Genomic DNA, 23607 nt, shown 5'->3' with positions numbered 1-23607 from the left:
GCTCAGGGCACCTGCTGCACTGCGTGAATTGTATGCCGTATCCAACATGACAGCCAGGTAAACAAACACAGAGTCATTTACAACTAAACGTTGCTCTCAAGAATGTTTTTAAAAATATTTGAAAGGGGGAAATAGACGATGCATAACAGAAATCTGATTTTGATCAACACTTCCTTGTTTTCCAAGGAGGCCGTGTTGCGCTGGGGGGGGGGGGGGGGGGCTTTCACAGGCTGATATGGCTGATATGGCTGATATCATCCTGTCAAGATGTGGAAGGGTTAACAGTCGACACTAAACAGACAGATACTGTAAGCAGAAGGCCCCTGACCTCTCACCTCTGGTTATTGGCTGAGGGTTGCCATAGGAACCACTCACCTCTGGTTATTGGCTGAGGGTCGCCATAGGAACCACTCACCTCTGGTTATTGGCTGACGGTCGCCATAGGAACATGATGACCAACAGGATGGTGGAGAAGAGGAAGCGCCAGAAGGCATCGTCTATCCAGAGCTCCCTCCAGTCCTGAGAGAGAGAGAGAGAGAGACAGAGACAGAGAGAGAGAGAGAGACATAGACAGACACAGAGAGAGAGAGAGAGACACACACAGAGACAAAGTGAAGGAGAGAGAGATGGCAAAAAGAGGGAGAAACAGCGACAGAAAGAGAGGTGGGGTTTAGTCATTGTGAGAGCCAGACAGTCATCCATCCATCAAGCTGGTCTACCATCCATCCATCCATCCATCCATCCATCCATCCATCCATCCCATCATCTATGTACCTACTGTACCTACCTATCCATTGTGTGTGTCTGTCTGTCTGTCTGTCTGTCTGTCTGTCTGTCTGTCTGTGGTGGTGTCAAAAAGAATCGATTCAGCAATAAATCGCAATTTGTACGTGCTCAATTCTGCATCGATGCAGTATCATTACATATCGATAATCGGTAATTGAAGACTTTAAATATAATTATATATAATTCTGTTATAATTCTGTATATACTGTTTATCTGACAGCTAGTATTGACAGCTAGTATTGACTGATGGAAAAATAGCCATGTTGTGCAGTGGAAAAATAGCCATGTTGTGCAGTAATATAGAAAAGTGTGAATCGCCATCTAATTGAATCGTGAGGATAGTACCAATGCACACCTCTATCTGTCTGTCTGTCTGTCTGTCTATCTACGATGGTGCTGGTGTGAATTTTGCCTAACAGCTCTGACCAGGGACGTGCAAAGAATGTTAGAGAGGCAGGGGCTGAAACTTCTAAAAGGGCCTTTTGGTGAAAATATCGAAAATAGCAGACCTCCAAGCTCACAACGTGTCGCACTGCGACGCGTTGTGAGCTTGGAGGTTGTCTATTTTCGGTACTTGATACCACACTAAAGTAAGCATAAAAAAGGCACTACTGGAAATGTGGCGTAACGGCCTGGTTTTCTACACAGAGAGGGCAATTCTTTCAAAATAAGATGCTCCATTCAAGTTCAGACAAGACAATTCTCTTGAATGTTGCCTTCAGGCATGGCATGGAAAGAGGGGCATTTGCATTTCTTTCACCATAGTAAAAACTGCATTCATGGTCTGGAGAAGGCACTTTTTACAGACGGGTAAAAGGGCAGGGGCTCAAGCCCCCTTTGATGTCTATGTGTGCACGTGCCTGGTTCTGACTGGCCAGCAGAACACGAAGACACACGTGTGTACACTGACATACAAACATTCATGTTACACACTCACTCAAACAGCAACACACAAACATAAACAATGAAATGCCATCGCACACTTGCTTGCTCGCACGCACACACACACGCATAAAACAACAAAGAGTGATGAAAAGGCTGGCAAGGTCAGATGAATGGAGGGAGACGGAGACAGACTAAATGACAGAATACTTACCGACTGGCATTTAGACATCTTGAAGGTCCTTGTAGTCCAGATAATAAAGATGACCGATGCTGGAGAAAAACACACAAATTTTATGTTCTTGCAAATACAAGTATTTCATCTCTGTTGGTAGGAAACCTCTTATGTCCAAAACTTTACTTTGCAGGATTCAAATAAAATAAAAAATGCTAACCAAAGGGTATTTATTAACTGTATATAATTAAAGGACGACACAGGTTCATGTTTTAGCCATTTTAAAGAGGTGGTGCCATAGTTTTGTACTTTTTCTAGGAGGATGTGTCTAGGAGGTTGAAAGTACTTCATTAGACCCCCTGGTGTGGTTTTTATGAGCAATTATGTATTCTCTTGGTATTTGTTTGTTTTCTCTTGGAGGCTGCCACCTTGTGGTCAAAAGTGTCAGTTAAAAAACACACATACTTATTACATCACAGAATCAACTCCTCCCCTAATTACCATTCACCCAACACTGTGGGGTGTGGCTAACTTCAGCTGGGTCACCACCCACCATGACATCCATGCATACTTAATGAACTGGGGGTGTGGCCAAATAAAAACCCAATTTTAACTCTTTCTGCATACTTTTTTGGAAAAAATCTTCCTCCTATTATAATCATAATACCTGATAATCATGTTTTAGAGGGGGGGGGGGGGGGGGGGGGGATCATGGCACCACCTCTTTAATGACTTTGATTTCAGTGGGGGGGGCCATGCATGCAAGTGGCTAAATATGTATTTTTAGATACAATAAGCCGGCGATGTATTTGCAGTCACACTACTACTAGCCCCCATAAGTCACATCTGCCCATGAAAGATTGTGGTGCATCTTGGGAATGGGCTTATTGTGTCTAAAAAGACATATTCAGCCACTTGCACGCATGCAACCCACTGAAATCAAAATCATATTTGCTTTTCTCTCATTACAATCTAAAATATGAACCCTTGTTGTAAAAAGTTGTCCTTTAAAATATATATAATTTTGCCACTCAGTAGGCGTTCCCGCATAACATCCAGGTATCATGATGATGTCACACGCATACCCTCTATATGAATGGCCGATTTGTAAGTGGCACCGGAAATCCACGGCCACTGCCATGTCCTAATGACATGCCCAAAATAGGGATTGCTTTTTTTTTAAAAGCATCAATCATTTATAATAATTGATTTGATGGATTATTTGGAATAATAGGCTACGGTATATGCACAGCAGCCATTTTGGAGTTACCAATATTACTAACTCTGTTCCATTCTGGTGAAACAGTCAGGGTGCTGATATTGTTGCATGTTGGCTCACTGGAAACACTCTGCTACACCAGTGGGTCTCAAAGTGTGGTCCAGGGACCCTCATGGTTCCTTTGGTGGTTCCAAATGACCCCTAACAAATGGAACCAAATGGACCCGCAAGGGTCTATTTGGTTCCATTTGCACACTCTCAGAGTTATGGGTGTCCTTGAAATAAAAGGTTTGAGAACCACTGTGCCACATGAAATGAAACGGAGCCTTCATTAGTTATCATTGGTAACACGTTTGAAGGAAGTGAGAAAAGACTATTGTCCTTACCTATGACGGCGAAGATGAGTGTGTTGGTGAAGTGTCTGTACAGAGACAGTTTGACCACGTTGCGTCTGAGACGGAGCAGCTTCATGGTCTGAGCCAGGCTCACGAAGATGTGGACGTACAGTTAAGGAACTTACACAGATTCACACAAGCAAAGCATCTTTACAGTCCATTGACCCATTCAGAACGGGTACACATTGTGTAATATTATTTTATGCTTTAACTATTGAAAAATAGCAGATCTACTATGTATGTGTCAGCGGTGCTCAAACTTTTTCATGTGAAGGACCCCCAAAATTATATGTATTTGGCCACGGACCCCCATCTCAAAATATTTAGTTCCGGGGACCTCACAGAAGCAAATATTTGAGTTACAAATGCTTTTTTCCCTGCTTTAAAAATACATATATTCAAAGATTTGCACACATTTTCACGACTTTTTCAAAAATAGAAGATCTACAGTGCCGCATGCTGTGAGCTTCTACAAGTGCCTTCTAAACCAGTAGCTCTCAAACCTTTGTTTGCCAAGTACCCCCAAGTATTTGACAGCAGAATTAATTAATTCATGCTGAATTGTTATTTTGATCAACGTTTGGAATTAAACAGCATGGAATTATTACAAATATTCTACGTTTTGGGTCTGAGAGGCTAAATCTCATCAAATCCACTGGTCTACCAGGCTGAAAGGCATGTCACCAAGTGCACTGAAAAGCTGCACAGATCTTTGCACAAACTATTTTACACAAACGTTTCCATAAGGATTCAGACTCAATAAGCAGATTCACACTGTCTGGAAGCCCAACTCCAGCACACGCACACGCACGCACACACACACACACACACACACACACACACACACACACACACACACACACACACACACACACACACACACACACACACACACACACACACACACACACACACACACACACACACACACACACACACACACACACAAGTAGGGTAGGGATTAAATCACTGGCATACAGAAGCATAGTGACCCCTGCTGGTCTACGATCGAATCAGTCTTATCTTTTTATCTCAGCTATCTCCATATTAAAGTAATCTCCATCTTATATTTACAAGTGGCTAGAGGCCACGCCCACTAAGCCTCCACAAAACGGACATGCTTGAGGCCAAGCCAGTTCATTGGCTCCCACACCCATCCCCCCAGGCTATGGGGCCTGCAGCAACATTCCAACACTCCCCCAGGCACAGGGAGGGGGATGTGCCAACAACTCCACTCATTTCCAACAACAACAGAAAGGCATCAACACCTATTTTTCGTCTCCACAATGGCATCCTCAAGCCCAGGTACAGCACAAAAAGGTAATAACAATAAATCAATTTACTCCAGTAAAAGCACAGGCGCTGCATGTGTGATGTACTCTGTTAGATTTCCTCACTCTGCTTGTAACTATACAGCAAAAAAAAAATTCTCAAAATTTTATTTTTCTCTTTTTCTTTTTTTTTTTTTTTTACTTTTTTTTTTTTTTTTTAACTAGATGTGAGCGGGCCGAAGGCCCGCAAACCTCTAGTGTATATACGTAGGAGTAAAGAGGAGGAGAGACAGAAAGAGGATAAATAAGAGAGGCAGAGAGTGAGAAGGGGGGGGGGGGGGTGAAAGATAGAGGCGAGAGAGGTAAGGAATGGATGAGATAAAGGGGGAGGGAGGATCGCCTGCTCATTTTTTGCCAACAGGTCTGAGGCCCTAAGCTAGATGCAGAATAGATATTCTGCATCTAGCTTAAGGCTTAACTCAAATCTTTGCTTCTGGGGGTCCCTGGAACAAAATATTTTGAGATGGGGGTCCGCGGCCAAATACATTTTGGGGGTCCTTGATATGACAAAGTTTAAGAACCACTGACATAGCAACATACGTTTTTTTTCCCAGAAAAATGTTAGGAGGATTTAGAAGACATTTGTAGAATCGGCCTATATCAGTGGTTCTCAAACTTTGTCATATCAAGGACCCCCAAAATGATATGTACCTGGCCGCGGACCCCCATCTCATAATATTTTGTCCAGGGACCCTCAGAAGCAAAGGTTTGAGTTAAAAATGTTCACTTTGGGTCTTGCCTTAAGCTGGATGCAGAATAGATATACGAAGCTCAGACCCGTTGGCAAACACCAGGTCGCGGGTTAGACAATGGAGGGAGACAGAGAAGAGGGGGGTGGCTGGGGGGGGGGGGAACCTCTCCCCAACGCACAGGTTATAGAGTTGTAGCGGATATCCACCAGCAGAGGGTAGAGTCGAGCACAGCCAGAGGAATAGCGGCCAGCATCACTACATCATCTTCAGCCTAGAGAGAGAGAGAGAGAGAGAGAGAGAAATGGAGAGACACCGAGCATAGCAGAGGGTATGCAAGAGAGAGAGAGAGAGAGAGATGACAGAGAGATGGACAAAAGAGAAAGACCGAGGAGAGACAGAGAGGAAGGAAAGAATAGCTTGCAGTTGCAAGACAAACAGAACGAGGGTGGGATGCACGGAGTAGGGAGAAAATAGGGAGAGAGAGAAAGAGAACGAGGGATGTCGCGATGGGAAAGCGAAGAGAAGGTAGAGGGACGGGACAGGCGGAGCGCAAAGACAAATGGATGAATAGAGAGAGAGGGAAAAACAGAGGGATAAGAGAGGAGAGGACACGTGTCTCTAGGGTAGGTAGTAGGTACCCTCACGAAAAACATGCAGTAATCCTGGTCTCTATACTGCCTCCCCCTGGCAGGGTGGAGGGGAAAGGAACAGGTTTGAATAATGTGTTCCTTCCACGCGCTACGTCCAACCGGGGAAACTCCCCCATGTCAGGTGAAAAGAAACGACTTGGACTCCTCATGCATAGAAGGAAGCATGAGGTCAGTCCGTTGCTCTCCCCAGGTTGGCAGAGGGAGTGTAGCGCCCAGGATTACATTAGATAATTGACACTGGGTGAAAAATGGGTTGCAAAATCGTGGGATAAAAAAAAAAGAGAGGGGAGGACAGAAATATCACAGCACCTAAGCAGCAGCACCATAACTTTTAGTCTATAAGAGCTGTAATAGTCAGCGTTTGATTTAATCTCCATTAAGTACCAGAGGGCTGGTGTTCATTCACACAGTATCAGCTTTGCTACCATCTGTCTTCTAGCTTAAACAGGTCTGCCTCTCAGCTCTCCTACTGTCTGTCTCTCCTACACTGTCTCCATCTCAGCTCTCCTGCCGTCTGTCTCTCCTAAAGTGTCACCATCTCAGCTTTTCTACCATCTACTGTATGAATTCTGTACTTTCACATTTCCTTAATAACACTTGAAGTAGCATCTGTAGCAGGTTACTCTTCGTTCAGTTTCGTGTAGCCAGACAACTATTCCACAATCCCCGAATGCTATTCACATTATTCCTGGCCCTCTCTATGGAGGCTGCCATCGTCTTTTACAGAGGGCAGAACATCTTTTCACTTCCTCCCAAGTAAGGAAATGACAGGGAATTGTCTGTTGCCAGATTTTGCCAAAGAAATAAGCCCAACAGAAGCAACTAGGCTATACTACTTTACATTTGAAAATAGCAGATCAGCAAGCTCACAATGTGGCACATTTTTGTTAAACATTCTAACAACATAAATCTGTGTGGCGGTCCCTGGCACCACATATTTTCAGATGGGGGTCTGCGACTGTGGACAAATATGTTAATCTGGGGTCCTTGATATGAAAAGATTTGGGAACCACTGGTTTAAAAAAAAGGGAGTGTGTCGCTGTTAGTACATATCATCTTTTCAACACCCGACTCGAACCCTCAACCTAACCTCCGTGGAGTGAAATATATTTTAAAATGTAATTTCTGCTAAGCAGCAAGCTAAATATGCTTAGATGATCTTTAATTTATATTAGGATACATATGCGCAATGGTAAAAATGAAACTGAAGTGGGGAGGAGGCTTCATCGCATACTCATCATCATAAGACTTCCGTTGCCCCAGACTGTATGACGGGAGCATTTGCAAATCGCGGGAGTCAACAGTCTGGCCACGCGAGACTACTCTTCGTTTAACAAGAATGCCCACATAATATTGTCCTATATACATCTTCACTCCATTTTTCTGTGTGTCATAGCAATGGATTCCTATTCTTAACACGCAACTGAAGACTGTAAGTAACAAAGATTACTGTTGCATTATGGTCCAAAGGGGAGAAAATCAGTGCCAACCTTCTTGCAGGTTAAAACAAGCAAACTGTTTGAGACATATCTACAAGGCGCACCATGCAGCTATCAAGTATTCTTCTAGAAAAACAAACAGTCAGAAGGCAGGCATAACGGGGCAGCATAGCTGAATGGTTAGGGAGCCCGCTTGGGGAACCAGAGGCCCCTGGTTGTCCCAGGTTCGATTCCAGGCCAGGGTAGCGATGTCGATGTGTTTCCATATTTTAAAGCAAAACGATTTAACTCAGATCTTTCCTTCTGGGGGTCCCTGGAACAAAATATTTTGAGATGGGCCAAATACATAATTTTGGGGGTCCTTGACTTTTAAGCACCACTGATATAGTAACATACATTTTTCTTTTTGCAGGACACTGTTAGGATTTAGAAGACATTTTCAGAATTGACAAAATGTCTTTAAGGTTTGTCAAATCAATTAATTAAGTTGTCTTGTGTGTCGTGTGTGTGTGTGTGTGTGTGTGTGTGTGTGTGTGTGTGTGTGTGTGTGTGTGTGTGTGTGTGTGTGTGTGTGTGTGTGTGTGTGTGTGTGTGTGTGTGTGCGCGCGCGTTAAAGGATATCCACCAAACAACACAGGAATCAGTGAAGGCCAGCACAAGGTCACACAGCAGTCTATCGCTATTGTTATTGCCACGGTCCTACAGGGATACACACACAGGTTAGACACACGCACACACGTGCACGCTACAATATAAATAATATGCTTAACATACTAGAAGATGGGTTGGGATGGAGAAACGACATAAATATCATTCATTTCAATACTTATGCAATCCAGGAATGCACAATGTACAGTATGACACATCCCACACCACATCTAGACACTAGGGATGCGAAGATATACCGGTACGGATCGTAATCGCGATACAAACGTCCGCGATACGAGTGAATCGGTTCATTCAGTGTGTACCGGTACAATAGACGGCTGAAATCGTGATGGATCGTACCGTGAGTGTCTGGATCGGTAAATTCCGCGATTGTATCGGTTCTTCCATATAGTATTTCATTCTATCCTGTGTTTCCGAGGCGCCATGAATGCACCATCATCAGCGTTCAGCCCCCTCCCCAAAAGCCAGTCTTTAACGCGAGCTGCGACTCGGACAACATCTGCGCTCTGCATGCAGGGCTTGCAGGCAACCAGGGAGACAGACAGTGCAGCGAAATGCGAGTGAATCAAATCAACACAGACGAACTAGCAGCCCGCGGGTTAAAAAGATGCAAGATTAGTAGTACAGTAGCCTACTTAGCTTTATAACATCCAAGTCCGCTGCGCTGATTGTTGTCACAGAGTAGCACAGGCTGAGTGATATGTAATCAACAGCCGTTTCTTAGCGAATCTCCGACGGACAATTGATTGAGATCATCTTCTGCGCTATATTAACTGCACACACACAACAACAATGTTGCTGGGTGTTGTAGGACTACTGCTTGCGTTTAAAACAAAGTATTTGTCACTGTTCTACAACTTTCCTGTTTGATGCAAGCAACTCTCTCACTTTCTCTGCTGCTAGTTCTGCTCTGGGAAAGAAGCCTAATTTATACATCGCAGTACAAGGGTGTCGCACCTAAAATAGCAGACCCTCAAGCTCACAATGCGTTGTGGATGCGACGCGCTGTGAGCTTGTTGGTCTGTTTTAAAACATTTTGGCTATAAAAAATGCATAATCCTGGATTCAATATAATATAATATAATATATATTATATAATATTATATAATATTATTATATAATATAATATAATATAATAATACAAACCAGGGAGGGACTTTATTGTTTTTCAGGTCAAGGACCCCTTAGCTCAGACAGAGATCAAGCAGGGACTCTCGCTGTAGGCTAGGCATTATAGCCTACTGTATCACACAAATATTTGGCAGGCCCCCTGTAATAACCCTGGATTGGGGACCCTGACCCCCAGTTGAAGACATATAGTATACTAATAATGACATAGGCCTTCTATATGATTAGTTATCAAACAATTCTACAATAGCCAGCAGCTTTGTGTTCTCCCAGAATACTATATGTTGGGTTGTTAGACAGAGCCTAGTACTACAGTGAAACAATAAATTGCCTTGAATTTAATTTCATACGTTTTTAGTCGCTATGTTTTGTAAATTTTGGGATGTGGGCTTGAATCGTGGTGAATCGTGAATCGTATCGCATCGTATCGGGAACAGGGGTGTATCGTGATGTATCGTATCGGCAGGATTTCAATGTATCGCAATTATATCGTATCGCTGGCAGTGTATCGAGGTGCGTATCGTATCGCCTCAGTGGTCGAGATTCGCATCCCTACTAGACACACGTGTTGTCACACACACACACGCACAACTTACGGCGTTGACTCTGAGGATTCCCTCCACGATGGAGAAAACCAGGTACAAAAGACCCACCCCCACCACTCTGTGGAGCAACGCACCAAGTCTGGGCCTGAGAGAGAGACATAGAAAGAGAGAGACAGAGAGAGAGACAGAGAGAGAGACACAGAGAGAGAGAGAGAGAGAGAGAGAGAGAGAGAGAGAGAGAGAGAGCGTTAATGAATTAAAGTAACCTAATGAATCCATCACTCAATTCAATTCAAGGAGATTTATTGGCATGAGAAGACATACGTTTACAACTCATCATTATGAAGCGTGTCTGGGTTGCTTTCTTTTGGGTGGTTATAAAATGTAAGAGTTCTCTTTTTTACTTTGATGATGAGTGGGCATCAGCTGCCCTGCAAGCATTGTTAGTTGTTTTCCGTTGGGTGCGGAGGATGGATTTGTGTAGTTCTGCATGCAGAGTCTCGGTTTGGTGTTTGTCCCATTTTTCAAAGTCTTGGTTGGCAAGGGGACCCCAGATCTCGCAGCCATAGAGGTAGATGGGTTCTATAACGGAGTCTAATATCTTTCACCAGATTTTTATTGGGATGTGTAGCTTGACGTTCCTTTTGATGACATAGAAAGGCCTTCTCGCCTTTTAGTTTCACTGTGGTTCTGTATTTGTGCATGTCTGTGCATGTGTTAGTTTAAGAATTTGTGCGCGAGTGCATTCGCGCGCGCGCGTGTGTGTGCGTGCGTGCGTGCGTGCGTGTGTGTGTGTGTGTGTGTCCGTGTGAGTGTGTGTTTACTCACTTGACGATGCCGTATCCCAGACTAGCGATGATCACCAGCACCCTGGCCAGAGTTCTCTTCACCGCCGACAGTACTTCTGCGAACACCACTGCCCCCTGGACTGGTGGAGGACACATTGCAACTCATCAAATCACTATCACCTGGATAACCAAGCATTCCACAAAACAAAATAAAAAACGTCTGGGTTCCAAAAACTATGACAAAAGATTTAGTCGACTACCTTTTTTCACCAACGAAAAACTAAATAAAAACTAAGCTATGATGACTAAAACTATGACTGAATATATTGACAATTTCGCCAACAAATACAAACTAGACTAAAATGATATGCACAGACTAGTGACGCTATGGTTCATGTGGTTAAGTGAAGATATTTCCAGGTTATTTTAAGAATAATATAGTGGTTGGCAAGGGGATAAGCCTCTTAAAGCTCTCTCTCTCTCTCTCTCTCTCTCCTTGTACGTCTTCCATACCTGACAGAGATCAAAAGGCAAACCAGAAAACTGTAGCTCCCATAAAGTTACTTTTAATTAAGGTACATGTATGGATGGAATGGATAGCTCCTGTTTTGCCTTTGATCTCTGTTGGTTCTGGGACCAGCACCGACCTGCCTTCAACATTTTATTTTATGTGCGTGACTTCTTTTGATGCTGTTCCACACTGACCTGACTGTCCGTCGTATCTGATGCTCTGGAACTGTTACACACTAGCCTGGGACCGCTTCCAATTTTGGGTTAATGAGCGGAAACAGCCTACGTCATTTTGTAGTCCTAGACGGACTACACTTTGGCCGGAACTACCAAACCGGAATCAACTTTTAACCCAAAACAATTTCCCGCGCTCAAGGACATAAGTTTAGGACCTACCCAATAAAGCCCTTGAGCGTAGTTTTGCGAATTTTTTGAAAAGTTTGTTTGGTATATCCATCTTTTAGTCCAACTCGTAGCGACTGGCAAGACTAAACTTCTTGAGCATTTAAATAGGGATTGGGGAAACAAACAGGGGGGACCAAAACTGTTACACGTCTCCATTCCGACATGTCTCCTTTCCGACATCTAACCCTATCCCTAACCTCTATGGAAGTGTTGCCACTCCGACAATAAGAAGTCACTGTCGGAATGGAGACATGTCGGAATGGAGAGCACCTCGCAAGGTTATTATAGTAAACGAAAACTAACTAAACTAGACCAGGTCACCTGGTTGTGCCAGACCCGCAATGAAAACTAGTATGGCACTGAACTAACACATGAACACACAGGATTTTATAGTCTCAGCAACAAAGCGTAGTGAGCTTGTAGATCGGCTGTTTTCACTAGTATGGCACTGAACTAACACATGAACACACAGGATTTTATAGTCTCAGCAACAAAGCGTAGTGAGCTTGTAGATCGGCTGTTTTGACTAGTATGGCACTGAACTAACACATGAACACACAGGATTTTATAGGCTGAGCAGCTGGAAATGTTTGTGAGCTTGTAGATGGGCTGTTTTCACTAGTATGGCTGTGGGGCAAATGTTTTGCAGCACTGAACTAACACATGAACACACAGGAATTTATAGTCTCAGCAGCTCGTCAGCCAACTCAACTCAGCTGGTCCCGTACAGGTGACGGCACTCAAGGCAATCAGCCGAGCAAGGGAAGGGAGGGGCAGATGAGCAGTCAGAGGCAAACACAGGCACACTGAGGAAAAGAGGGACACTGAGGAAAAGAGGGACCGACCGACCGACCGACAGACCGACAGACCGACAAAGCCTTATGTAGGCCGACCCCCTGGGTCTGGCAAAAACGAAAACTAGAATGGAAAAACATTTTAGTTAACTGAAATAAAAATAAAAACTAAGCTTTTTAAAAAAACGAAAACTAACTGAAACGGTATTGCGTGTTTACAAAACTAACTGAAATAAACTAAAATTATAGAGAAAATCTCCTTAGTTTTCGCCGCTTCTTCTGCCCGTTGCCGGTTTAGGCCACGCCTAGACCGGATCAGACGGCCCGTTGCAAACGAATACCAGGCTTTCCTCCGAGGTGGAAAGACTGGTGATGCAACTAACCTGACAGTCCGTCGTATCGGATGCTCTGGAACTCGGCGTAGTAGACGGCCTTCTCCAGCATGCCCAGGAAGATGACCCCGCCGATCCAGAACTGGATCCTCAGCAGGTCCCTCCAGTAGCAGGCAGACAGCACCAACCAGAACACCGCCAGCAGCACGTACACGATGCACATCACCATGTAGAACTACACACACAGAGACAGACAGACAGAGAGACGATGTTGTTTTTGACAGCAAATTTTGATTTAGTTTTAGTCAGTCTTTTGAATAAAATGTCATTTAGTTTGAATTTAGTCACCTGAAGAGTTTTAGTTTTAGTCTAATTTTAGTCGACTAAATATACGATTTTAGGCAACTAAATCTACAGTTGATTTAGTCCACTGAAATGTATTTTGGCAGGCCTTGATGGCACCGTGATGACTGATTTTACACTTGGTTGCATGCTGAAAATAGCCGATCTACAAGCTCACAACGCATCGCTGTGCGACGCGTTTGTGAGCTTATAGATGTGCCATTTTCACCTGAGAGCAACCAGACAAAATGACTCTTCTCCACTAGTACCCTACCCAACGTTTTAGTCTAGTTTTTATTTTGTTGACGAAATTGTCAATATATTTAGTCTTAGTTATAGTTATCACAGATTAGTGTTTTCATCAGTGAAAGAAACACAGTCGACAAACATAATAGTTTTAGTCGACGAAATCAACACTACAGAGAGACATAAAGAGTGGAACAGAGAAAGAGCATCAGCTAACGGAGAGGAACAGAAGGTACACACATGCAAACACGTTCTAAGTGCGAGAGGGAGTTTATTCCACGGATTGGGGGCCAGGAGGGTGAATTATCTAGGACCAGTGGAGTTTTGTCCTGGGTTTTTAGCGATGAATCCCGGCATCGATGAATCTATTGTAATGGAATCATAGCCCTCTGAATGGCGTGATTCAAAATAACGGCGCAGTTCGGCCAGTGGAGACGCCCCTCTCGTTCCGCTTGCCTCTGATTGGCCCGTGGCGGCAGTGCGGCACCCGGGTGGGGACGCTGTCATCTCTGTCAGGCACGTAGCGCGTTACTTTATTAACCCGACACGTTTAAGTTATCTTGAGTATGACAGTAGTTCGGGTTTTAATGTTAAAGTAAAGGCGAATTCGAATAAGCTTTAAGGAAATGCTGAGTATGAACGTTAATTCACATTTTATGGTTTCCTTAATTGTTTCCTACAGCCCATGTTTTACAACTGTATTAAATTTTTGGCTGTTGTAAATAAACAGTTATATCTTCTAAGTTATGTCTGCATTTTCTAGTGGTGAACAAAACAAGACAGTATATTTTTATCTTTTCAAAGTGTGTTGTGAGCCGTTTTCACTAATTCTAATTTCTCTTTTGTACCATGCCAACCCATTGAAAAACACCCAGCACAGAAGATAAATAAAATGAGAGGCCTTTCAAAGTACAAGTGTCAAGTTTATTTTGAGCACAGCACAAAAGTGCAGGCTTTAGTTATATGCGTGTGTGTTGTTAAGCTCTATAGAGTATAGGGGCGTCTCCACTGATAAATAAAATGAGAGGCCTTTCAAAGTACAAGTGTCAAGTTTATTTTGAGCACAGCACAAAAGTGCAGGCTTTAGTTATATGCGTGTGTGTTGTTAAGCTCTATAGAGTATAGGGGCGTCTCCACTGGCCGAACTGCGCCGTTATTTTGAATCACGCCTCTGAATGGGAATAGAATCGTCAGGTACGTAGCAATTTCAGCCCTGTGTGTGTGTGTGTGTGTGTGTGTGTGTGTGAGTGCACTCACCATCATGAGGGGCCATTCTGAAGCAGATATATAGTCATGGGGTCCTTGCATGCTGACCTGCACTGGAGACACACAACAACACCGTATTAGACATGAATTATTTCATCATGGCTCATATACTGTAAACCTGGGACACCCCCTCTGAAAACATTTTGTGCCAGGGACCACCATATAAAAAGGTAAAATTATTTTTTTTATTCTATATTAACTCATTTTGCTGGTGACCCCATGGAACCTCCTCAAGGACCTCTTTGAGAAATACTACCTGTACTGTAATTGCAAGTGTGTGCGTGTGTGCACTCACGCTGGATGCTCCAGGGAATGGGCGTGGGGCCTGGGACACTGCTCTTGTCTTTGACCTCTATGATACGGATGATAAACATGTAGGGACCGTCCTCCCAGCTCTTTGCTACCTGGTCAAGATGAGGGTGTTCCCCTGCCATCTGGAGCCAACACACACACACACACACACACACACACACACACACACACACACGGTTAGTACACACACACACACACACACACACACGGTTAGTACAAACAGTGAAAATCATTGGCAGAACACACAGCTGCGTTGGCAAGGTGCAAGCAAACAACTGTCTATTTACTGTATGTGTGTGTGTGTGTGTGTGTGTGTGTGTGTGTATACTGTATAATATATATATATATATATATATATATATATATATATATTTTTTTTTTTTTTTTTTTTTTTTTTTATTAGACCGCCGCTGAATCAGGCAGCAGGGATACGTAGCTACAACGTTCACACAAGGTCTATTATTATTATTATTAGGATATACAAAAGTGTTTGTGGACTATTGTCTTCCGTTCTGCTCGACCAGTGCATGCATGCACACGCCATAGCAGCCAGCCACTGCCACACACAGACGCTCAACTGTCAAGTTGCGCAACAGCGCAGTGGTGCAGCCATAGAGTTATGAGCGTGCAGTTTACACAGTCACAGAGACATCAAGATACCAATGATTGCCACCTTTGTTAAATTATCTGTCGGTCCTGACTGGGCTCTCAAGACAAACCTGGCAGAGCGATTAATGACCACTCCAAAAAGTACTCTATTCTTTTTAGGTAGCTCAGTAAAATGATATAGTGTGCACGTCGTCGTTGATATAATGATATAGTGCACAACGCAGTGCGAAACGTTGTGAGCTTGTAGATCTGCTATTTTCACAATATTTATCTGTGGAACCAATCGAGTCAAACACAATTGAATGCCTCAACTTCCTCATTCCTACAAGTGTTTGTATGACAGTGAAGCTGTATGCCGTAGCTGTCCAAACCTTGGGCTTTGGAAGCTGCGGAGCCACATCTCTCCTTCTCCTGCTTGCGGTTTTCCCTGTGACAGGCTGACAAGACACAGAGACAGAAAGAAACAGTTAGGATAGGAAGACACACAATACGGTACCTTTTTTCTTCTTTTTTTACACAGACATCTGTTGTGTTCGCCTACACATCAAGGTGAATGCCACGCATACATTTTTTATCGACATCAGACAAGACTTATTAGTTAGTCGACAGAGACACGGGGAGCACGCAAAACTACGATATTGTGTATAAAACCACAGCATATACTGTAAATACACCAAGCAGTCTGTTGGGAGGGAGGAATAGATGGTAAAAGCATTGATAAATATTTGATATTCCGGTTGTTCAACATGTTTTATGTCTTGCTGCTCCTAGCGTTGTACACTGAAGCAATCTTAAATGAACCTTTGTCAAGTCCCGCCCATGGTTGTGCCCCTCTTCGCACCCATTGGTTGCCGTTTCTTGGTTGGTCAAAAGTCCTGTCTCTCCATCCACTACCATTGAAATAACGTGTTTTTCAGTTGCTTCGTATTGATGTTCTGTGTATTCAATTCTTATTTTAAACTTGGTCTCAGTAAAAAGGAACATCTCAGGTGCAGTATAGTGACTGGGCATATCATGTTTCTTTTTCTCCAAAAATGATGTTTAAGCAAATTCAACATAAACAACCATATAAAGGTGGAACCAGGGTGGAATCAGGCTAGAACAAGGCAGAAAGAGCCTGCTGGTTGGTCAGTCAAGGACCAACCAGAAGGCTGACAAAAGGGTGGATTGCACACAGGGAGTCACGCACCAAAAACAAGCCCATCTTCCTCACCTGTTCCTGCGGCAGCTCTGTCAGCTGGGTGGGAGGGTCAAAGTCATTCACGTGGAGCTGAGGGAAAGAAAACAACTGTAATGCACTATATGTTGTACACCTTAACCAAACAACCCCTGTGTGTGTGTGTGTGTGTGTGTGTGTGTGTGTGTGTGTGTGTGTGTGTTAAAGCTGTGTGTGTGTGTGTGTGTGTGTGTGTGTGTGTTAAAGCTGTGTGTGTGTGTTAAAGCTAGATAGAATTTTTTACAAAAGGTTTGTACTGATTAGGTGCGTGGTGGTCTACCTACGTTATTGTTTTCTAGATTGATATTCCTATGCATTTGTTGTATTTAAAATTTATATTTAAAGTATTTAAAGTATTTAAAAATTTAAAATCGATATAGTAACTATTTTGCAAAGAAATTAAATCTGTGTGAAACATGTGAATAGTGCAGTTATTTACGTAAAGTATTATTATGAAGATAAATAACTAATCACTGTGATATTCTAGAAAATAGATGAACATTATATTTACGTAAAGAAAATATTATTATGAAGATAAATAACTAATCACTGTGATATTCTAGAAAATACATGAACATTATATTTCAACACATATGGACAAACCCACAACTTGTTATGAACACAGAGAGTACACACATTTATCGATAGACCAAGAGTAGCCTTATGGAAAAGAAAAGTAATTATATTTCGATTATTTTTCGATTCAGTTACTATATCGTTACACCCCTAGTATTGATGTATAATCTTGCTCATTATCTTGCTTATTGTATTGATGTATTACCTGCTTATCGTATGTCGCTCTGGATTAAGAGCATCTGCTAAATGCCTAAATTGTAATTATACAACAGCTAGTCGGGCTCTCAATGAAAAACAGGCTCTCCAACAGTGCAGATAACGAGCACTACTGCACTGTCTCATCAAGCAAAGAATTCAGCTGAGCGCTCTCCTTCTCCCCACACAATGCTAGGCGGCTAGGCTAGCAGTTTTCATGTGAAGTTCAGAGACATAGTAACTAAATGTGGCATTAAAAAATTACAAATTCCTATCGAATATCTTAATTACAATGAAATGAAGTTGACATGTATTTTTTTTTAAAGGACAACTTTGGTAATGCATAACCGTGATAATGCACACCCTCTCGTGTAATATTGCTTAATTGTGTGTGTGTGTGTGTTACCAGGTCTGGTGTAATGATGTTGGAGGTACAGTTGATCACAGGGTACTGGTGGAAGACGTAGAAACCACTTCCTCCTTCGTTGATGACCTCTGTTGACTTGAAGTAACGTCCCATGATCTGAGCCTGCAAGGAGGAAACCGCCACTTACTCACATTGTTCACTTTTGTAAAAGTATCAATACTGCAATATAGAAATACTCTGTTGCAAGTAACAGTCTGGAATTCAAAATCTAAAATTGCTGTATTGATGCTGGTACTGGTAAAAAAAACATTTACTTATATACCAAAAGTACTCATTATGCAGATCTATCTACTATTGCCATTGTGAACTTGTAGATCAGCTATTTTCAGCATGCAACCGAGTGTAAAATCAGGATCGACGATACCATCAAGGCCCTCCAAAATACATTTTTGTCGACACAATCAATTGTAGTTTTAATTGACTGAAATCTTATGATATTTTAGTCGACTAAAGATTAAAACTAAAACAACACTGAGTTGAAGTATACATTTCCTGCCCTGTCTATAGAGAGTGTCTAATGTTGTCAGAATGTGATAGATAGGGCTGTGTTCTCCAATGGAGGTCAGGTTTCAGTGGTTTCACTCTTCAGCAGGGACGTACACAGAACGTTAGAGAGGCAGGGTCTGAAATTTCTAGAAGGGCATTTTGGTGAAAATATCGAAAATAGCAGACCTCCAAGCTCACGACGCGTCGCAGAGCTTTCGGCTGTTTTCGGTGCTTGATACCACACTAAACTAAGCATAATCAAGTCGATGCTGGAGATGTGGCGTACGGCATGGATTTCTACCCAGAGAGGGCAATTCTTTCAACATAAGATGCTGCATTCAAGTTCAGGAGAGTTTGGACGAGGCAATTCTCTTGAATGCTGCCTTCAGGTATGGCATGGAAAGAGGGGCATTTGCATTTCTTTCACCATAGTAAAAACTGCATTCATGGTCTGGAGAGGGCACTTTTTACAGACGGATAAAAGGGCAGGGGCTCAAGCCCCCTTTGATGTCTATGTGTTGCACGTGCCTGCTCTTCAGTCTAGAAGAGAACAGGGTCAAACGGTTTAGCGTTTCCTCTGGTTTCATTCAGCAGTGAGAGAGCTGGAGTTTCCTCTGGTTTCATTCAGCAGTGAGAGAGCTGGAGTTTCCCTGCTGCTGGCAGCAATGCTGCTGCTGTGCTGCCTGCTGTGTCTTTATAAAAGTGATAAACAAATGACCTTGAACGTTAGGGTCATTACCTCAAGGTACAGCACGTCCTCTGTCTAGTGCAGGGTTCCCCAATAGGCGGCCCGCGGGCCATTTGCGGCCCGCGAGGGGCTACTGTTTGGCCCTCACCAACCCCAGTAATAATGGTGGTATAAGAGCAGCAACAACACTATTATATCGTCGTTGTCGGCTGGAAACTCGTATTTCCAAATGTGTACGTTCTTTCGCAAATAGTAAAGCCCTGCTTCATCGTGCAAGGCCGTTGCACAAAAGTAATGAAAACAGCAGATCTACAAGCACACAACGTCTCGCACCTGCTTGTAGATCGGCTGTTTTCACTATTTTAAATAACTTTTTAAATGATAAATGCAAAACGAACGGTTGATTTTCACCCAACAACGACAATATCTGAACTGTCGCTGGAGTATCGAGAACGCCACTGTCGCCCCCTGCAATGTTGTGGCCCTCAGCTTGGTACCCTAGACATAATTCGGCCCTTGGGGAAAACTAATTGGGGAACCCTGGTCTAGTGTCTAGCCATGAAGGCATGGCACCATGATAGCCTACTCCAGTGGTTCCCAAGCTTTTCAGCTCGTGACCCAAAAGAGAGATTAGACATTTGCCCGGGCACCCAAACTGGCGAAAATAGCCGATCTATTAGATCAGCTATTTTCACTACTTCTTAAACATTTGTTTTCAAAATGATGGAATTTCTTAGATTTTTCTTGTATTTATTAATTAAATTACTTTGAAAAATCTATTTATTTTTCTTTGTTTATTTTTTAATGAAAATCTTAGTTTTTGAGTGAATGTTTTTTGAAAAGGTTTTGACAAAATGTAGGAAACCAAAAATAAAGGGACCCATAAAAATGTGTCTGTGACCCGTGAGCGATTTCTGACCCATTAGGCTGCAATCAGATTTCAATGCAACTATTCAAATAAAATAAACTATTATTTAGCTATTTTCCAACGGCATATGCATTTGAAGGTAAGCCCGTAATCCAAAAATGACGTCTGAAGTGCAGACATGATAAAACAAATAATTGAAATTCAATATGGCCACTTCAAACATGGTAGCTGTCTCTACCACCACCAGGTGGCAGCACCGGCGTGGAGCCATGCTTAGAATGATGGAAACAATACATTCGCAAGGCTGTCGAAACACTGAATTAAAAAAAGAATGGCTGTTGATAAGCATGTTAATAAAGTAATCAATCGATCAATGAATCTATCAATTCAGGGAGAGTGTGAGAGTATGTTTCCCCCCGCATATCTCGAGAACCGTCAAGCTGACTGATGACTTCAAACAATCCAGTTTCTTCCTACATCGTGGATAGCATTACCCCCTCCTACATTTACCCTTTTTTACCCCCGTTTGTTTACACCAGTGGTTTTCAAAGTGGGTGACGGGGCACCCTGGGGTGCCGTGATGCCAGTCCAGTGGTGCCGTGAGATATTTTGATAATATTTGGAATTCATCACTATCACTATGTTAGTAAAACAGACCTGATTTGCACTGTACTTGATGAGTGCTTTTTCTATCTACGACAACTCTCTTCACCAAAAATAGCAGATCTACAAGCTCACAACGCGTCACAAGTTGTGACGCGTTGTGAGCTTGTAGATCGGCTATTTTTGGTGAACCTTCCCCCCAGAATAGGCATGCTGGGGTTCAAGTGGTTAAAGGTCAAGTATAACATTATTTTCAGTCAGTTCTGATGGAAACGGATATTTCTCCAATAGGATGTAAAAAAAATTAAAAAATGAACAGTGTAACTGTAAAAAAAAAAAAAAAAAAAGTTATTTACAGGGGTACTGTGCAGTCAAAAAGTTTGAAAACCACTGGTTTACACAACCCTGAGTAGAGCTGTCAGTTTGCCTCTAAAATCCCATTCGAATTTCATTCATTCATATTTATAATGTTTCGAAAATAGTCTAATATAATATATAAAATGTATATATATATATATATTTTTTTTTTACATTTTTTATATATATTTTTTTTTTATAAAATGTATAGTTGTAAAATAATAAGCACATTATGTGCGCAAATTCAGATGCTATAACAGGCTGGGAAAAAAAGCTAAGCTACAAGCCCTAACTACATTGCATCATCGACGGGCTGTGGGCTTGTAGATCAGCAGGAGGCGTGGCTAGCAGCTAAATTGCTTGTTTAGACAGCATGCTGGTCTGTCCAGCGTACCAGAGCAGAGCGGAGAGAGAGAGGACAGAGGAGCAGAGCATAAAAGCCAGCTCCTCTAGTTACTGACAAATATTACATTAGTCTTTCGCTGTCCGCTGTTGTCATAAGTTTATTAAATGCAGTGATGGGCAGTAAGTAGCGAGCTACAAGTAGCGACGCTACATAGATAACTACATTTCTCAGTAGCGCCATGGTAGCGCCGCTCCTTTTGAACCAAATAGCTTTTTCTGTAGCATAGCTATTTTTAGACCCCAGTAGTGATGTAGCGTCCAACAAACGCATATTTATTATTTGTTATAACATTTTAAATCAACACCAGCTGTGTGTAGATGAGAGCAGAAGCCAGAACACAGAACAGAAGAGAGAGTCTTACGTCCATTCCGTCCAGTTGAAAGACCTCGTCGGAACAATGGGAGTTCCTCAGATACCAGGAGACGTTCAGCTGGACAGGAGGACTGCCACACGTCTCCGACATCGCTGGAACGAACGAACACGCACGCACACACACACACGCTTGATCATTTATGAGCCCATCAGCAAGGCCTGTCACAATTATTACACGATCGTCTAATCGCAATTATTTGACATAATCGTAATCGTTTTCGTTTACATGTTGAAAAATTTTGGGGGAAAAAAAAATTGTGGAAATAGCAGATCTCCAAGCTCACTACGCGTCGCGGTGCGACACGTTGTGAGCTTGTAGATCGGCTATTTCCACAATTTCTTTCTTTGTATATTTAGGTTACGTGTCATATCTGCCATGTGCAACGTCAAAGCCTACAAGCCAAACAGAAATGTAATTGTCAATGACAGAAACACAATTAAATTGTTAATCGCAATTATTTGAGCGACAATTAATCACCATGTAAAATGTCATATCGTGACAGCCCTACCGTCAGCTGTCAATATAGGACCGTAGGGGAAAAGTTTGGGTTATTATTAGTAGTGTCAGCACCTTAATATAAAGCCTGGTGGAGCCATGGATCAGACCAGACACCTCCCAACTACAATACTACCACTTTACCTTAAGCCACTGCCCTTTTATTTAAATCAGCAATCATTTGTATATACACATGTGTTTGACATGGCAGTGAGATACTTGTAGCACTGACTAGCATTGACTGTTATGGACACTTGTTTGGCACTATACTGATAGTTGTGCTGAAGGATTGCTTTTTTTTGTTTAAGTTGGCTGTTTCACTTTGAGCATGACTGTTTCTGACACTATGCATATTCTTCATTCCCTTTCTTTGATGTACCTTGCTCTTTACTGTAGTCTTTTTTATTCTTTTCATACTTCTCTATAACTTTGTAAATAACCTTATACTGCTGTGCTGCCTCCTGGCGACTGATTTCCCCCTTGGAATAATAAAGGTATCCATCTATCCATCTACATAGGGCTACCATTCCATTCTCATATTACTCACCTTTGAATTTGATGTAGGTGTTGTTGAAGAGCGTCTTTCTGAACAGGAAGAACGACTTGTGTTTCTTCAGCGTCTCCTAAAACACACCGAGACACAGAGAGAGGCTGAATCACTGAATCACCACACAAATAGAGTGACCATGTAGGCTATACAGTAGGTGTTTTGAAGTAGGAAATTCACATGTAGCCAGTGACAAACCATTAAGGTCTGTCAAATAATACATTCAGGCATTTGACCGACATTCATATCAAAAGCTTATTTAAAAAGCAAATAAAGTGAGAGATAACAATGAAACACAGTACAGGGTGCACAGCACACAGAAGTACACAATTAATTTTGCCTTTATCCTGGAAATGATAGGCGGTTTCATTTAAGTTCCTTCTGTTTGCTCATTTTCATTTTTATGAATTAGTATGGAATATGGGTTTTGTGTTGTTCTGTGTGTTCTGTTGTTGCTCTAAAGTGATAAAATGTTATATTTAATTGATTTATTTTTAAGTAGCCGATCTACGTACAAGTAGAGGCTATCTTCCACATTTTGAGAATAGATCTCCTTAATGTTGGTTAAAGTTTATAAAAGCTAACCGACAAAAATGGCAAAGTAGCCAGTGTTACTGTGTTAAACATTGTCCAAATTTGCCTAGCAATAAAAGATAAATAAAAACACATCTATCGATGCCAAACTTTGCACACACTCCTTGGATGGCAAATCACAACCTCCAGCCCTGATTTCTCACATGGCCCTCTTCTAGCACCACCATCAGGCCGATTTTTGCAAAACACATTTTTGGACACTGCTCCTACAGATTTTGGCCTACAATCACGCAAAGCGGTACACAGTATTGCCTTCTAAAG

General features: G+C 42.3%; 1 protein-coding gene across 1 annotated transcript in view; it reads right to left on the bottom strand.

The window, feature by feature from the left end:
* Nucleotides 1-23607, bottom strand: part of LOC308290395 (transmembrane protein 87A) — a gene marked incomplete at its 5' end in the record, with an annotated part of 42104 nt that overhangs the window by 13940 nt on the left and 4557 nt on the right. Inside the window, 14 exons of the mRNA XM_080732210.1 lie at nt 416-519; nt 1883-1941; nt 3449-3557; nt 8191-8268; nt 9963-10056; nt 10740-10839; nt 12792-12975; nt 14586-14647; nt 14890-15028; nt 15887-15952; nt 16729-16785; nt 17909-18031; nt 21699-21802; nt 22753-22828. Of these exons, the coding sequence (XP_080588336.1) occupies nt 416-519; nt 1883-1941; nt 3449-3557; nt 8191-8268; nt 9963-10056; nt 10740-10839; nt 12792-12975; nt 14586-14647; nt 14890-15028; nt 15887-15952; nt 16729-16785; nt 17909-18031; nt 21699-21802; nt 22753-22828 (1355 nt within the window). The remainder of the gene's footprint in view (nt 1-415; nt 520-1882; nt 1942-3448; nt 3558-8190; nt 8269-9962; nt 10057-10739; nt 10840-12791; nt 12976-14585; nt 14648-14889; nt 15029-15886; nt 15953-16728; nt 16786-17908; nt 18032-21698; nt 21803-22752; nt 22829-23607) is intronic.

This window comes from Nannobrachium achirus (assembly GCF_963921795.1).
Source record: "Nannobrachium achirus genome assembly, chromosome: 8".
NCBI classification, from domain to species: domain Eukaryota; kingdom Metazoa; phylum Chordata; class Actinopteri; order Myctophiformes; family Myctophidae; genus Nannobrachium; species Nannobrachium achirus.
This window is presented reverse-complemented; position numbering and strand designations above follow the sequence as displayed.